The 17,589-nt window shown below is 33.7% G+C and overlaps 1 protein-coding gene and 1 long non-coding RNA gene across 2 annotated transcripts; one reads left to right on the top strand and one right to left on the bottom strand.

Annotated features, from left to right (window-relative positions):
• Nucleotides 1-3,072: 3,072 nt before the first annotated feature.
• LOC120184828 lies at nt 3,073-15,952 on the top strand. Its single transcript, XR_005522071.1, has 3 exons — nt 3,073-3,084; nt 14,981-14,988; nt 15,825-15,952. It is a non-coding gene; the product is annotated as an uncharacterized LOC120184828 (long non-coding RNA).
• Nucleotides 14,550-16,003, bottom strand: LOC120184827 (RNA-binding protein Musashi homolog Rbp6-like). The gene is made up of 5 exons (XM_039189208.1): nt 15,888-16,003; nt 15,357-15,394; nt 15,072-15,238; nt 14,841-14,949; nt 14,550-14,719 (listed from the first exon to the last, which is right to left on the bottom strand). Exons 1-5 carry the CDS (start codon nt 16,001-16,003, stop codon nt 14,550-14,552), a joined length of 600 nt encoding a protein of 199 aa, XP_039045139.1.
• Nucleotides 16,004-17,589: the final 1,586 nt, after the last annotated feature.

Raw genomic sequence — 17,589 nt, 5'->3', positions numbered from 1 at the left:
TCATTATTCACGTCGATCTAAGCTAAACTCTCTCAATATCAAGCATTACACATAGATAATGATTATCTTTCGAAAGCTCTTACAAATCTAAGTATTTAAAAATGAACAAAGCAAGTATTTAGCATGGAAAATTTTAAACCATTCATTCAAACAAAAGTATGTTCATCCATAATAAACCCACACCAAATAAGTTAGTTCATGGCGGGCTAGAATCAAACATCTTCACATTTGTTTCATTACAAACCCAGAAGCAAATAAAAATAAAAAAAAACTAAAGAAGAAGGAAACTCCCAAGTGTGAAATGTCATGAGCTTTGAACAGCCTTGGCAAGCAAGCTTCTCTCAAAGGCCTAGCATATTATCCCCTTAGAGCTTGGATATAGAGGACACCAAGAAATGAGGAAGAAAAGAAAGAAAAATGGAGGGTTTTTTTTTGTTGCAATTGCCACTTCCTATATCTCTTATCTCATATTTTCCAAAAAACTCTCTTAAAATGAGGTATCCTTAACCTTATATAGTGGGGCTCCTAGGGTTTTGTACCATAAGGAATTATTCCCTTCACGTGAAGGGTAGACTGAAACGGAAATTTTACACGTGAGATGGGCAGATGGCAGCATCATTAAAAATATCTTCATATTCTTAAATGTTGTCTAGAATCCTACAGTATTTCTCCGAGTCTCCTTACCCAATATGCTACGATAATTCTCCACTTCTCCTTCGGTCATATTTATCTACACATCATCATTAGAACACCACCTTTCCTTTTAAGTAGTATCAATTTCATGAATAAAATGTTGTAGCAAAACAACAACACAATATGCAACTACTTGGGTTTAAATGCAACTATATGCAACTAAGTGGGCTTTTGAACAACCAATAACCTAAGTAAAAAGGCATGAAATATAACCTTTTTACGGGGTTATCAGTGACACCATATTCAAATACCCTCAGTATATTCCTTTTGGATACCTTAACTTTTTTATTAAATTACAAATTTTGATTTCTGAATATAATTATAATCAAAATCAGTCATTAGGAGTATTAAATTATATCAAATCAAAACTAGTATTAACTATAAAATTTACACAAAATCAAGTAAGATAGTAATCAAAGACAAGACTTCGACCTTTTTCAATTGTGTCCAAAACTCATTTTTCTTAAACATAAGCAGCTAATTTGATTAAGGGGTAAAAATTATCAAAATTTATACTAATAGTTTACAATTAAAATTGTAAACTAAACACATAATTGAGATATTCTCATGTAACCATTAAAACAAGAAACTATCAAGTTAAGATTATATAATGACCATACAAGGAAAATGTGAAAATTTCATCCAAAATCAGGAACAAAAGGTATATAAGAACATATTTGACTATTACGACCAACGAACTACAATATGTGATTAAACTATAAAAAGATCATTGGTAAAATACAAATAAGAACCAAGCATCATGATAGAATTATCTACGATCATAAGTTGTGTATTCAAATCTAATTTGATGGTGTAAAGCAACAAAGATTAGCGGGATAACAAATCAGCGCTATCTTAATCAATCTTGGAGACATCAAATCCAACTATGAGAAAAATAAAAAATAAACGATCGAAAAAATAAAACCCGTGTCATAAAAACAAAAAAATGAACCATAGGCAGAAAAAATCATGTCATAAAAACAATTATTTAAAAAAATAAAATAAAATACGAGGTAAAAAAAGAAATATTGATGACAACACACTTGCTAACAAAAAATAGAAGAAAAAAAGTTGAACGGGTTAAAGAAAATAAAGAAGTAAGCGCTAGAATTAAAACTGGCTTACAGTCAAATAAGTACTTAAAACGATCTAATCAAGTACCAACTCAATTAAAAATTACCAACCCATGCACTTTTTTTTTTGAATTTTTTTCTACATAAATCCATATAACAATAGCTCTGTAAACAACATTATAATAAATAAAAAAATAGCTAAAATAATATAGGAAAATAGCGATTGTTTGGTGTGTAAAATCGAACACAAATTTATTTTTTAAAAGTATAAGTTGGAAGGGATCACATGAGGCCGTGTAAGTAAATGCTCCTTTTTTGCTTTAGGTACTAAAGTTATATTTTGGTCAAATTATGTATTTAAACTATTATATTTAATTATTTTAAGTCCTAATACTTTTTTTGTTAGAAAATTATTTTTTATCAATAAGATATTAACACTTCATATAAAATTAGGTACTTGTTTGACAAAAAAAATATTCTAAGGGCTTAAAATAAAAATGGTATAGTTTAAGGACTTATTTTGACAAAAAATAATTATGGTACTTAAAGTGGTTACATATAGTACTGCTTAGTTGAACCAAAAAATAGTTTAAATACCTAAACCAATAAAAGTAGCATAATTTAAATATGACATTTGATTTAAATAAAAAATGGCTTAGATTTAATTAAAATTTATAACTCATAAATAAATATCTTTTAGCTTACGGTAAAACAATCTCTCTTTTTACCTCAATCTCAAATCTTAAACCCTAAACTCTAAAACTCCTACCTCAAACTCTAAATCTTAAACTCTAAACCCTAAATTCTAAACCATATAACTTAAATCATAAACCCTAAATCTTAAATTTTAAACCCTAAACTCTAACCTTAAAAGAAAAAATATATTATTTTACTGTGAGTTAAAGAAATATTTATTTATGGGTTATAAATTTTAATTAAATCTAAGCCATTTATTTATTTAAATCTAATGGCTATAGAGGGCTTCTTTTTTCTTCCTTTTCTCTTCTTCATTATCTTTCTTTTTTCTTCTTTTTTTTCCCACTCAAGCAAGAACAAGAGAAAAGATTTAATGTTTCTCCTTCTTCAATTCAAAAATCTAAAGGTAAGATTCATAATCAAGAGTTCTTGAGCTTCATGAAAAGCTCATCATCTCTATAAATGGTGTCCTTGAGCTCTCATGAAATTTTGGGAGGGTTTGAGCTCCAAAGGCTTCCTCATTTGATTCCATTCGCTTTTCATATGGTTTGGTTATTGTTTAACAACTAATATTCTTCTTTTTTATGTTGGAATCATTGGTTGGCATTTAGGTGATAAAAAAGTGGTGTAGAGACCCCCTATTGAGATAGGTCAAGGAAATGTTTATCTTTTGGTAAGCTATAGAAGTTTTTGGGTTACGGAACTGAGGTAACACACAATAACTCTTCCTTACTACTTTTATGTCATCTACACGAGTTTTCGTGTTTGCATGGGGTGGAAGAGCATGTGAGGGCTTGGGTTCCTGATTTTGTTGTTATTGATGTTAGATTGATGTAAAACTGATGTATGATAACCCCTAATAACTTTCGTAAGTTTTAATAATCAACTTAGACCTTAAATCAAGTGTTTGGGATAAGTTTAGAGGTGATTTCTAAGTAAAATAGTGTATTTATGGGCAACATAATCGATACCCGATGAAATGGTATTAATATTATTCATATTCTGGGTGAAAATTGATTTTCTAGGTGTCATTATCGATAGTAGATGAACTAGTATCCATATTGTTCTCTTAGTATTGGTACTAAGGGTTGTAGTACTGATACCGAAAGCTCGGTTTTGATATCGACTGCCTGGTATCAATACTAGTGGGTTGGTACCCATACCAGATAAACTGGTATCCATACTGAAGGGATAGTATCCATACTGGGTAAACTGGTATCCATATCAAAGATTAGGTATCCATATCGAAGCCTTGGTATCAATACCTAAAGTAGTTGAGTAACTTCAAGATACTTAAAAGATACGAGAGTGGGGAACTTAATATCAATTGAGGTTAGACATTTAGCTCGAGTGCAAGAGGTTTCTAAAATGCCCTTTGGGGATAAAATTACCAAATTATCCTTATGGGTCTAACTGAATAAAATAACCCATACGAGTAAGAGGTTGAGTTGCATATTGATTAAATAATGATATGGGATGCTTAGCTAAATAATGAGAGCTTATTCATGAAAACTCAGTAAGAATATTTCACTAGGTACTATTCGTGCTCTATTCATATAATATTGATATTGTTTGTCGAGTATCAAAACCAAAGGGTGAGATATCGATACCATATTTGAATTACAAATTCCAGTAGCTAAATTTAGTACTGGTACCAAAGGTGGGTATCGATACTGAGAGGCCAGTATCAATACTGAAGAGTACAATATATGTACCATCATATTGATCTGGATCAAAAGTCTAACTTTGAGTCAAAGGCTCGAAAAAATGTCTAAAACCTCTTAATAAAGTTTGCAAGAACAAAGATTGAATAAATTGTGTGATAATCATAAGAATCTTATGAAGTAAGATTTCATAATACTCATACATTTGTTTGATACTCGAGAAACAATAAGGACACTCGAGTTACTTATATATTATGATAATGTACAATTCATCACTTCAATTCAATGGTGAATTAAGGGAAGATATGATACGAGCAGTTAGAGAGTCGTTATCGATTAACCAACCTGAGTTGGGTGTTGGGTTAATAATAATATACCAAATGCGTATAGATGAATATTAACTGCCTTAAGGGCATAAAACACTAAAAGGCTAGTAAACCCTTACATAATATTCTAGATGAGAGAATGAGTGATATAAATAACGAGTAAGGGAATGACCTTACCTGATTGTGATGAACTATGTTAGTGAGTAGTCAAGCTACCTTAATTGTCCTTGAATGGCATTGTTTGATGTGTTTGGCCTATGGGCACCATTGTATGTTTGTTTGTATACGACTATCATCTTATTTGCTAGAAATATCCAAATATGCATGAGTTAGTGTTAAAGCACTTAAAATGCTAGTTGGGCGTAAGCTCCTATGCTATATGATCTCGGAAGCGTCTCAAGTCCTCCCGATGAGTAAACTAGTAAGACATAGGCTCCGATGCTATGTGACCCCGGAGGCATCCTAGGTACTGGTAATGAAGATCTTTCTAAATGAAGATCCTGATATGATTGGCATGGGTCTTATATAGGGTATTTTAGGTAGGATATAAGGGTGGTAGTCCCGAGATGCTAAGTGACCCTCCAACTATACAATGATTTCTACCTTTGTTTGCGTGTTTGATGATTGTTTGTTGCATATGATGATGCATAGTTTTATGGTAATATAGTTAGAGACTCAATATATATACACTCATAGTAATGCCTTAGTTATGAGTTAAGGGAAGCATGAAAATCACACTATTATGATAGTGAATGTACTTTGGATAGATAGATTGGTAGCATTGATGGCATAATAGTATTGCTTCTCCAATTATACTTGTTAACATGCTTATGTTATGAATACATATAGTGTTGTAGAGATATTGTATGGCAAGGAGCTTGTGAGCTCAGTGTTTGAAATATATTTTCGTTCGCGGGTTTCAGGTTTCGTTGAGTATGATGGGATAACGCTATTATCATAAAAGTCTCAGCGGAGTACCATAGTACAGTGATGACGACTTAGTGGGCATGTAGAGGTCATGATTTGAAATGAGTCAATTTGTAATATTTTAATTATTTATTTTATTTATCGATTTTCTAAATTAGTGGCCCATTTTTTAAATGGTTTCATGCTTTTGTAAATGTTTTAAAAAATGAGTATGGTTTCAAAAGGAAAAAAATGAATGATTAGTCACTTTGGTGATTAGAATATTACACAAAACCACCTAAGTGGTTACTATTTTTTTTTGAAATCATTTAGCATATTCAAACATTCAAATCATGATAAAAATACTAATTATATATGCTTACAACTTATGGGGGAGCTCCCAACAATAGTCTCCAAAATACATAAGTTTAAAATAGAGTTTATGACTTGATATTACATAAGGGTCTAAGATAGCACATGTCTACTAAAATATTCGAGATGTACTCTGATAAAAGATCAAGTCTAGAAATCTTGATATCCAATGATGAACTCCTCGAATGACACTTAAGAACATGCACATAGAAATACGCTGAGCTCACAAGCTCAGTGCTACACAAATAACCCAACAATACTACATTCATTTAACAAATGAGTATGCTACAAGTATGGTTATGAAAATGTGAGTGCATATATAACACAACAAGGCAAGTATCATGGGGTGGCTCGGGGTCACCATAGCATCACGTAACTTACACCCCTATTTACTTACCAAAGGTACCTCGAGTAAGATGTGGGTCACATGGCATCAGTATCTTATAGTACCATAGGCTAGGTCCGGGCCACAAAGCGTCGACACCTTACCTAGCTAGTCTATTCCCTTTGTGTACTCGGGACGTGACTGGGTCACCTATCATCAAAACGACGTCCAACTAGTATTTTGAATGCCAGAGCACTAAATTGAATGTATCCAAATAAATCCCTTACTCAACTGGACCATCGTCAAACACAAGTAACTCAGGTGTCTCGATTTTCCTGAGCATCAAACAAGGCATAAGTCTTATGGAATCTTACTTCATAATGACCTTATGTTATCACATAATTATTAAGGTTATCACTTGTAATCTTAGAAAAAAGTATCCCCTTAATTGAAACCCCTTTTCGGCTCCCTAATGCAAGCAAATTTCATAGCCTATAATTTCCTAACGATACCAATATTTAACCTTGGGTGTCAGTATTTCCCTGCTTAGGGTATCGATACTTCCCCGAGTACTAATACCAAAATATCCCACTATAATTTGTCATAATCCTCAGTATCGACACCCCTACCTAGGGAAACGATACTCTTCTTCAGTGTTATCGGTATTACCCCGAGTACTAGTACCAAATTCCTATTTGATTTTTTAAAAAATTGCACGAGTATCAACACTCTCACCTAGAGTATAGATACTCTTCCTTATAGTATCGATACTTACATAGGTACCGATACCAAAATAGCTCACTAGAATTTGAACTAAACCTCGAGTATCAATATTAAACCCCCGAGTATCGATACCTCAAGAATAGGTATCAATACTTCCACACAAAGCCCTAATATTTTAGCCTATTTTAACAACTAGTATCGATACTATTCATATAGTAGCGATACCCATTACCTAGAAAAATATGTTTCTTTCATATATAACTCTCCAGTTCTCTCTTAAGGCACTCCCAAGACCCCCAAAGGGTGTTTAAGGCTTATATAGAGTTAAAGGGTCATAAAAGGTCATTACTTCATGCATGAACAACATTAAAATTATTATTTCATGCTATAAACCCAAATACACCCCAAATGCTTTATACAAACATATAAGCATCAAAACTACACATATCAATCTACAATCAGTAGATGAGGGTTAAAAATGTGTTACCTTACAGCTAGGAGTTTGAGAAACAACCTTAAGCTCACCCAATGACCTCTTTCTCTTTGTCTTTTACCTTTGAGCTTTCACCCACTTCTCTCGCTAGTAACCGTGAAGGAATAAGTTATTAGCTCATATAAAATACTTAGGAGAGGTCGATATATAATTATAAACATTAAAAATGAGCTAGAATCACCATAATGTCTAAAACACAAAACCCTCACTAAACCTCTTCCATGGCTATAAAAACCATTTGTGGAGATGGAAAGCTCAAAAGAAAGCTCTAGGAATGGAGATTACTTTCCTTACTTTACTAAATCTAGTTTAACAAGAATAAATGGTAAAGCTTTCACCTTTGGCAACTTACAAGGAAAATAGAAGAATAATGTTTCGAAAGAAGAAAGAAGACAAGAATAAAGAGGTGATTCTAACGGGTGACATAAGATTCATAAAAGAATTTTAGCCTTTAGAAGACTTTTGGGAAAAACTACAACTTTAATCCTTCTTTATTTAACCCAAAATAAAAAAATATACTTTTTATTTCATATTTGGCTTGGCCCAAGCCCAATTCATTATACATATAGACCAAGGTCTCTTATTAACCCATTAGGTTTACCCAAAACTCTCTCTGGAGTTAGCCCAAAACTACTAACCTAAAAATTTGGGGCGTTATAACTCTCTCCTTCTAAGAATAAATTTCGTCATCAAAATTTACCTTGGTGAAACTGATGTGGATACTAGAGTTACATATCTTTTTTGGTCTCTCAAGTTGTCTCCTCAGTCTCATGATTCCTCTATAAGACCTTCACTATCAAAATCTACTTAGTTCTTAATTTTTTGACCTTTCGATCCAATATTTATATCGATTTCTCTTCATATGTCATATCTTGGCTTACTTTGATTTTTCCAACGGAATGATGAGTGACGAGTCAGAACGATATCTCATAATTATCAAAACATAGAACACATTATGGTGTTTCAGCTGTGGTGGTAACGCTAGTCGATAGGCAATGGGTTCAACCCTCTCAAAGATTTTTTATGGTCCAATGAAGCACAAAGTTAGCTTTCCTTTATACTCGAATATAAGAACTTGCTTCTAAGGTGACACCTTGAGAAATACTTTATCACCTACCTCAAATTATATGTCTTTACTCTTCAGGTTCGCACATGATCTTTACAGGTCAAAAGCTTCTTTCAAACGACTTTGAATCAACCAAACTTTCTCTTCGATTTCTTTGATTAGATCAAGACCAATTATTTTCCTTTCACCAAGTTCTGTCTAACAGAAAAGCATCATACACTTCCTCCATACAAGGCATCACAAGGGTCATTTGAATACTAGACTAGTAGTTATTGTTATAGGCGAACTCAACCAACAAAAGCGATCTACTCAACTGCCCTTAAAGTCAATCACGCAATATCTAAGCATATCCTTTAAAAGTTAAATCACACGTTTAGATTGGTCGTTGTTCTACGGGTGGATGACGAAATTGAAATGCAATTAGGTACCTAAGTCCTCATGAAGTGCTTTCCAAAACCTCAATGTGAAACGTGAATCTCGATCGGAGATAATCGATGTCGATACTCTATTCAATCTCATTATCTCTTGAATATATAGTCTAGCTAATCTCTCAAAGGTAAAGTCTATGCGAATCTAAATAAAATGAGCGGACTTGGTCAAACAATTGACTACTACCCAAATTGTGTTGTTCTTTCTCTGTGTCATTGGCAACTCAGTCACAAAATCCCCATGGTCACTCTATCCCATTTCCACTACAAAATCTAAATAGGATGAAGCAACTCAAATGGAACCCGATGTTTTGTTTTTACTAGTTGACAAGCCAAACGCCTAGATAAGAACTTAGATATTTCCCTTTTCAAACCCGACCACCAATACAATTGATGAAGGCCTTGATACATATTGTTTCCTTTTAGATTGACTAAAAATGGACTACAATGCGCTACACCAAGGATTTTAGTTTGTAACTGTTCATTCGACGGAATATACAAACAACCCTGAAAATATAATACATCATCATTCTTTAGCTCAAACTTATGCATCTCACCTTGACTAGTTCATTCAGACCTAGCTATCAAGCGATCATCGGTCTTTTAAAGTTCTCTCACTCTCTTAATTAACTCGGGCTCCACTTGCAACTCAGTTAAAAGTATGTCATCCTCGTTTAGTCTCAACAACGCGAACAACGCTTGAAGATTAGATATTATCATTAAACTCAAAGAGTCTGCCACTATATTCTCTTTACTCGAGTGGTAATCAATCAAAAGTCATAGTCCTTAAGAAATTTCACCCAACGACGTTACCTTATATTTAAATCTTTTTGAGTGAGTAAATACTTCAAGGTCTTGTGGTCAGTGAAGATGTAACACTTCTCTTTGAAAAGATAGTGCCTCCAAATTTTTAGGAAAAAACGATAATGGTGAGGTCCAAGTCATGAGTAGGGTAGTTGTGTTTGTACGACTTAAGTTTTCGGGGAGCATACACAACCACTTGACCCTCTTGAATTAACATATAACCCAAATTGTTTAGTGAAATGTCGCTAAATACAATATAATCTTTACCTGACTTTAGTTGAGTAAACACAAGGGCTTGAGTTAAAACCTCTTTGAGTTTCTCAAAGCTTTGTTGAAACATATCATCCCAAAAAATGATACTCCTTTCTAAAGTAACTTAATCATTGAAATGATGACCATAGAAAACCTTTTAACAAAATGATGGTAGTATCTGACAAGCCTTAGAAAATTGCATAGTTCGAACATGTCCCGTGGTGGTTCCCTCTCAATTAGAGTTTGAATCTTCTTAAGGTCAACTCAAATACCCTCGGCGGCTACTACGTGACCCAGAAATGATACCTCTAAAAGTCAAAACTCTCACTTAGTAAATAGTTTATACTCAATCAAGTTCTTAAGCACAATATGGAAGTAACGGTCGCGGTCTTCCTTGGAATGTGAGTAAACCAAAATGTCATCGATGAACACTATAACAAACTGATCTAGATACTGGTGGAAGATTTTATTCATCAAATCCATGAACATGACTAGTCTATTGGTGAGTCTGAAATGTATTACTAGAAACTCATAGTGATCATACCTAGTCCTAAAAGCAATCTTTTCTATGACGTCTTTCTTAACTTTTAGCTCGTAGTACCCCTGTAACTCTCTGAATCCTGAGTTAGGAGTTTTGGGCTAACCTGAGATGAGCCTTGGATTTATTCTTAGCTTGGAGGAAGCTTGATGCAAATTGTTTTAGATTTGGGCTTGAGTTGAGCCTAACAAGGGATAAAAATGGCATTTTTAGCTTTAAGCTAAAATCAGGAGGACCAAGAGTGTAATTAGACTATAGTTTAAAATTAAAGCTGAAAATATTTTAAGGGAGATGATATCACGTATGGTAAACTCTCATCCCCTCCTTACCACCTCTTGTTTTCTTATCTTCTTTCTCCCTCATCTCTTTTCTTCAACCAAGCTTAAAAGGTGCAAACTTTATAGAATCTCAGGCCCCATTCAACAACCTAAAGGTAAGAAACTTAAACTACTCGTTTCAAGCTTCAAATCAAGACCTCTTTTGAAAAGTTTGGCCATTGACCTTTTCAACATGTAAGAAGCTCAGGTAACTCACTTCTAACTCAACTTTATCATGTGTAAGTCATTTAGATGAAATGTAGTAGGTTGTATAAGCTTGAAGCATTTCCATGGTAGATGCATGATTTGGGTGTTTCAATATGTTTTCAGACCTATTTATGATCCCTAATATCATATAAAACACTTAAACATCAGTTGGGGACCTTACTAGGGGTTTTGGGGTAGAAAGTTAGGATCTTTCGAGCCAAAACAGAGCATTTCGTAGCATGGGTATCGATACTATATGAGCAATATTGATAATATTCTTCAGTCATGCTTAAAATTGGGCAATTTTAAAAGGGGAGTATCAATACTCATTCTTAGAGTATTGATACTGGCTGAATGATATCGATACCAAGGTAAAGGTATCAATACTCCCCTTGGGGTATCGATACCAGATTATTTTTCAGAAATATCGCACCTAAATTTGGTATCGGTACTCAGTCTGGTATCGATACCCAAAGCCAAAGTTTTGATATTCCTCTAGGAGTATTGATACTATCTTATTCAAATAACCTAATCATTCAGTAGGGTATCGATACCAGCATGCGAGTATCGATACCAATGGTTTAGTATCGATATTAATGAACCAATATCAATACTAACAGATAATTTTAGATAAATAATTCAAGGGATATTAGATCAGACCTGAAGTACCCTAAACACACTCAAATAATATCAAATAATACTCCAAGCGATAACAGTAAATAATATTATAATAGTAAAATAGTGACAACTAGTTTAACATAAAACTAGCCTTGTTTCATACTTGGGAAACAACCAGGACACTCGAGTTCCTTCTGACAGAATATGATAGTCAGTGCATCCAACTTAGTTTCATGCACTTCAGTAGTCAACTGGGTGTAGATGCCTCAAGATTCGACAGAGTAAGTTGATGGGTGTATATTTCCGATGCAGAATTCCAGATCTCACCTTAGGTGTGCCCGAGGGTACACCGACAGTGCTAGAGGGGTACGTGAGCTTTGAGATATAGAATCTCTCAGCCGCACCATGATGCCAGCCACAGATTAGTAATTGTATGCTCAGACCTATTCCACTTACAATTTCATTTAGTGAATGCATATAGTATAGTATAGTTTTTAGTGAGGCACTGAGCTAGTAAGCTCAGCATTCGAAATGTGTTTCCATGTGCAGGTTCTTAGGGGCAGTTCGTGGGGAGTTATCGTCACTAGATATTCCAGTACAGTAGACCAGATTTTCAAAGACTTTTAGAGTACGTCTTGAGTCATCTTTAGAGGGCATGTACTATAAATGAACTCTTATGTGTATTCAGTTGTAACTCTGATTTGTATTCGGTACTTTATTATTTTAAGATATAATTTGGGAGCTCCCCATCATTTTGTAAACCCAAATTTTTTTGTTTTATTTTTATTACTATAGATGGTTTATTTTCAGTGATTATAAACAATTTTTAAAGAAAACTTTTGGGTTACTATTTCAGTAGTCCCGTGTAACATTGTTATCCATAGATCTTCGGGTCAAATTGGATCAGGGTGTTACAAAGTCGATCTCAAGCCAATTTTAGATCACTACTAGAAAAAACCCCTTTAATGATGCGCATTGCACGTCATCTATGGGTGAGGATGACACACAAATGCCTGTCGTTAAAGCCACCGACATGAATTTTAGATGACGCTCAATTGTGTATCATAAATCTATGACGCGCATTGATGACACGCATTTATGACTCACATTTATGACGCGCATTGAGCGTCATTGAAGCCTTCATCATAAATAAAGATGACACACATTTGTGTGTCATAAATTTATGATACGCATGTATGACTCACATTGTGTGTCATTGAAGCACACGTCATTAAAAAAGATGACACACATCTGTGTGTCGTGATTGTATTTCGTAAATTATATATATATATATTGTATATTGACAAATAATCAAACTAAATCACATTTAATGCCTCATAATACTTAATATATATATATATATCATATTATATATAAACAATCAATTTGTATACAATATATTCATATTAAGTTATCAAAAATATTGTAATCATATGTACTATCTATGCTGCACAAAGAAGAATTGAAACCAAAGCCTATGAATTCAACAATATAGTCCTAGTTCACATAGAGTGATTTCGTTGGATGTAATCAAATAATGCATTTTTTTTCCACATACTTAGAGCTTTGAGCATCTGGATAAAAGCCACAGATATGTGCAAATAGGTAGTGTTGCCAAACCTGTATTGACAACATCAAAAAAAATGAGGATGCTTAAAATATGCAAAAACAATATCAACAAAAGGTAAGCAAAATAAAACAAAGATGTCAAAATTTTGCACAGCCAGTACATAATAAGCTCCACATCGTATAAGCAATTTGCAGCCTATAGCATAAACCTTTTGGCAACTCAACAGTTTAAATGCATTTAAAATTTAATTTTCATTAAAAGTATACAAAAAACAAATTAGTGCTGTCAGAACCAGTTTCAGGGCAAGGTATTAAGATATGAAAACACGGAGCAAGACAAATGACATTAATTCAAAAAATTAGGATCCTGCTTAATTAAGAAACTTCATTATACAGAGAAGGCAACTTGACCACTCCGCCCCCAAAAATAATTAGAATAATTTATTACCCTTGTTTTCAGTTGAACTTGGTTCAACTTTTGAAATCTAGTTTTTGATTTTTCAAAGGGAACCAGCCTGAGATAAATTATTCAGGAGAAAATGTTTCCTATTTTCTTCTCCTAATCATCTAATGTTAAAAGGGAATCTGTTGTTTTCAAATCTGAACTGCTCTTCATAGGATGATGTCTTCTCTTCTATTATACTTTGTTGGATTCAAGATAAGAAGCTTATCTTAACTAATATCATGACAAGTTTTGCATTTTTTCCTCCCATTTTGTTCTAATATATGTACTTTCTTCTTCTTGTATAGGTAAAACAGGTTGATGAACTTGAAAATATCCTAGCTAAAAAGTTTCTTAAGTTTTTGTCAATGAGGGCAGAAGCATTTCAAGTTTTGAGAAGAAAATCAGTACAAGTACATAATAGTCGGCACTTGATTTGTCTTCTAAATTATGTTGCTTGACAACTTGATGTGATTAAACAACTAACTTGCCTTGAGGAATGATTATGTGTACACCATTTTTGCAAAAGTAATCATGACAATCACTATATTTTGCCACTTGTGGGTGAAGACTTTTAATTCTTTCCTTTTAATACACACTAACCTCTTAAACCTGTTTAGCATAGGTGTCTCTTTACGTCTTGATTATTTTACTATATATCCGTTTCATCTCTGAAATTTGACTACATATGGCTCTTAAATTTTGATTTCATTCATGAACTAAGGCTGCCTAATGTATAACTTGATTTCCCTTTTTATCTCCACTTACCAGCAAAGGGAGATATCATGAGACTCATTTTATTGTTTCTAAAATTTAACATAACAAAATGGATTCTCTAAATTCACCTTACTCGTTTTATGTTAGGGTAAAAAGAACTACAGCTAATATAATTAAGGTCTGAAAGTAAAATCTCGTCAAAGCAAAATGGTACGCGTTCATGGAAATGCCATCATTTGGTAACATCTAAAAGTGAAAAAAGATGATAGCCCATAAAGACGATAAGGTATTTCATGAAACATCAATTCAACGGGCAATCTTCATACCTGAGCTCCTGCAAAGTCAATCTTGTTTCCCTTCTCCAAGAGATCATCAACCGCTTGTTCCATTTCAAAAGTGATGAACCCAAAACCACGGGAACGATTGGTGGCATGATCCCGCAAGATTGCGTGTTCTCTGACTTCTCCATATTGTGTAAAGTAGTCCTGGACTCATCTGTCAATTTGCACCAAATAGATTAACATTTATGAGAAATATCTATGATAAATCAAGGCATTCCGGATAAATGGCGTGAAGCTTCAATATTATATGCATTAAAGAAATGAAGATACTGGTATCACCTTCGGATACAGTTGAAGGAGTTCCACCTACAAAAATCTTCCTAGTCTTGAAATCTTTACTTCCAGAAGCTTCTTTTGGTATTGTTCTCTTAATGTCTACCTAAAAGGATAAAAACTGAGCCAAAGAGTAGTAATTCAAGTCAAAAGTGAAGCAACATACATCGGACTATGGTAAGGAAACATAACAATAAACAAAACATTAAGACTAAAGCGGAGTCTTACTTGATTCCCATTAATAACATGAGTGTCCTCAATGACTTTATCAACCACAGAAGGTTCTACATAAGTCACAAACCCGAATCCACAAGGATGTCCTATTTTCCGGTCCTTCATTATCACAGAATCCGTAATTTCACCATATTTACCAAAATGCTCAAGAAATTGTATTGCAGAAGATATGTAAAATAACCAAATATGAACAGACTATAGGGGAAAGCAATTCATGCTATAATCATATTCAATGAGATTAATAAAAATCTCCAACAAACAAGCTAAAGAACTAACCCAAACTTGTCTCTCTCGCTAAACCTCCTACAAATATTTTGTGGTAAATTTCCAAATATCGAATATATTCACAAATCACTTCCAAAGTATTCATGATAAAAGGGGTCTTTCAAAGAAACAGATACCTCTAAACATATCAATATAATCCTACATAAGTCTAAAGAAAAAGAGAAAAGAAGAACCCTAATTCTTCCTCTTTCCTTTTTATTTTAAAATGACATAAATTCCAAACTTATAACAAAAAAATGAAAATAAAAAATGGGTATTACCATTTCACTTAAATTTGCGAATAATTTCAAAGTCATTAACTAAAAGGTAAAGGAAAAAGGCTCAAATTTTCTCATTACTTTTTCTATAATTCTCTCAGGAAACAGAGTAAATCTAAAGGAACATATACATATGTGTATACAAATAACGATTCAATTTACGTTTTTCACGTGTAATTAAGCAATGGGTAATCGATAATTTTAGGATTTTCCTCGACACCCCCAAATTTTCTCAAGAAACAAACAGAAGAAAGGGGAATATATTTACCCAGGACTGGCGCCATCGCCGGTGTGAGGAGTAGACTTGTCGTCTTCAGGATAGTCGGAGGATCTAAAATGGTTGGTTTCTGCATCAAGAAGGGGTTCACCGCCTCGAGGGTCCATCGGCATAGTGGGAAAAGAAGGAAATAAAGCGTAACCCAAAAATGTGTTTCCAAAGATTTTAAAAGCATTTAAAGAGAGAAAGCATACGTACATGATGAAAATAATGGCGAAATTAAAAGACGACTTTTACATATGACACACAATTAAAAGTGTACTCCGTGTTTTTGAATTTTTTTGGATTATGACTATTAAATATGATACACATTATTGTAAGTCGTAAATCGTTCAGATTTTAAAAGAGAGAAAGCATGCGTACATGATGAAAATAATGGCGAAATTAAAAGATGACTTTTACATATGACACATAATTAAAAGTGTACTCCGTGTTTTTGAATTTTTTTTTGGATTATGACTATTAAATATGATACACATTATTATAAGTCGTAAATCGTTCAGATTTTAAGAAACATTACATTTTTGTATGACACACATTTTTTACAAGTTATAAATTAGCGTGTGTCATCGTTCGTGTGTCATTAAAGGTATATTTTCTTGTAGTGGATAACACCCTAATTCCCTTAATATGGTTAAATAAGTCGTCAATTCTCATAAGCAAATATTGATTCTTTACAATTAACTTATTCAATTAATGGTAGTCAATGCACAACTTCATCGATCTGCCTTTCTTTTTACAACTAAAACTGGTGCTCCCCACAATGAGATGCTCGGTCAAATGAACCATCTTCTAGGAATTATTAAATTTGAGCCTTAAGTTCCTTTAGCTCCGTCGGTGCCATACGATAGGGAGCGATGGACACTAGATCGAACCTGGCATTACCTCGATGCCAAATTCTAGTTTTCTATTAAATGGTAATCCCAACAACTCCTATAGAAATATATCGAGAAAGTCCCTTACTATGCAAATCTCCTCTAGCATCAGACTCAAAGCACGAGTATCCACCACGTGAGCCAATAATACCTCACAACCCATGTTTATCAACTTGTGAGCCTCTAAGGGTAAAACAATCCTTGAGGTATAACTGAGTTTCTCACTCTCAATCATGATTTTAGTGACTTCTTCCTTACGAAGTTTTAAATGTCTATCTTTATACTTCAGACTCACATTGTGCTCAGATAACCAATTTATTCCTAGGATTACGTCAAACTCTTATAATTGTAGCTCTATCAGATCAACTAGAAAGGTTTTCCCTCATATATATATCAGACACCTACGGTGGACCTCGTCCACTATCACATCTCAGACTTTAACTTCTAAGTTCTCAGCGGGACACCTCTCTTTATTGGATAAGATCACAGTAAATATAGGATTAGGTTGACCCTAGATTTACCAAAGTAGTAACATACATACAAAAAATTATAATGATACTTGAGATGATATCAACAGTATCACCGTCCTCCTCAGCTCGGACTACATACTGGCGAGAGGCAACCCTAGCCTCAAAATGAACTACGAATTTGGCGGTACCTCTACCCTACTGTCCGAAAGCTAAATTACTTCCACTCTAGAATAATCCTATAGTATAGGTTAATCTCTGAACAGTCAATAATGCTAAGCTCCCAATGTCATGATAATCCATGATGAGGTGCTTGAGGGAACCACATCTATAGTATGCTCGAAAAACTTG

The sequence above is a fragment of the Hibiscus syriacus genome, unplaced genomic scaffold (genome assembly GCF_006381635.1).
Source record: "Hibiscus syriacus cultivar Baekdansim isolate YM2019G1 unplaced genomic scaffold, ASM638163v2 tig00112957_pilon, whole genome shotgun sequence".
Taxonomy (NCBI): Eukaryota; Viridiplantae; Streptophyta; class Magnoliopsida; order Malvales; family Malvaceae; genus Hibiscus; species Hibiscus syriacus.
The sequence above is the reverse complement of the archived record's forward strand: the minus strand, read 5'-3'. Positions and strand labels throughout refer to the sequence as shown.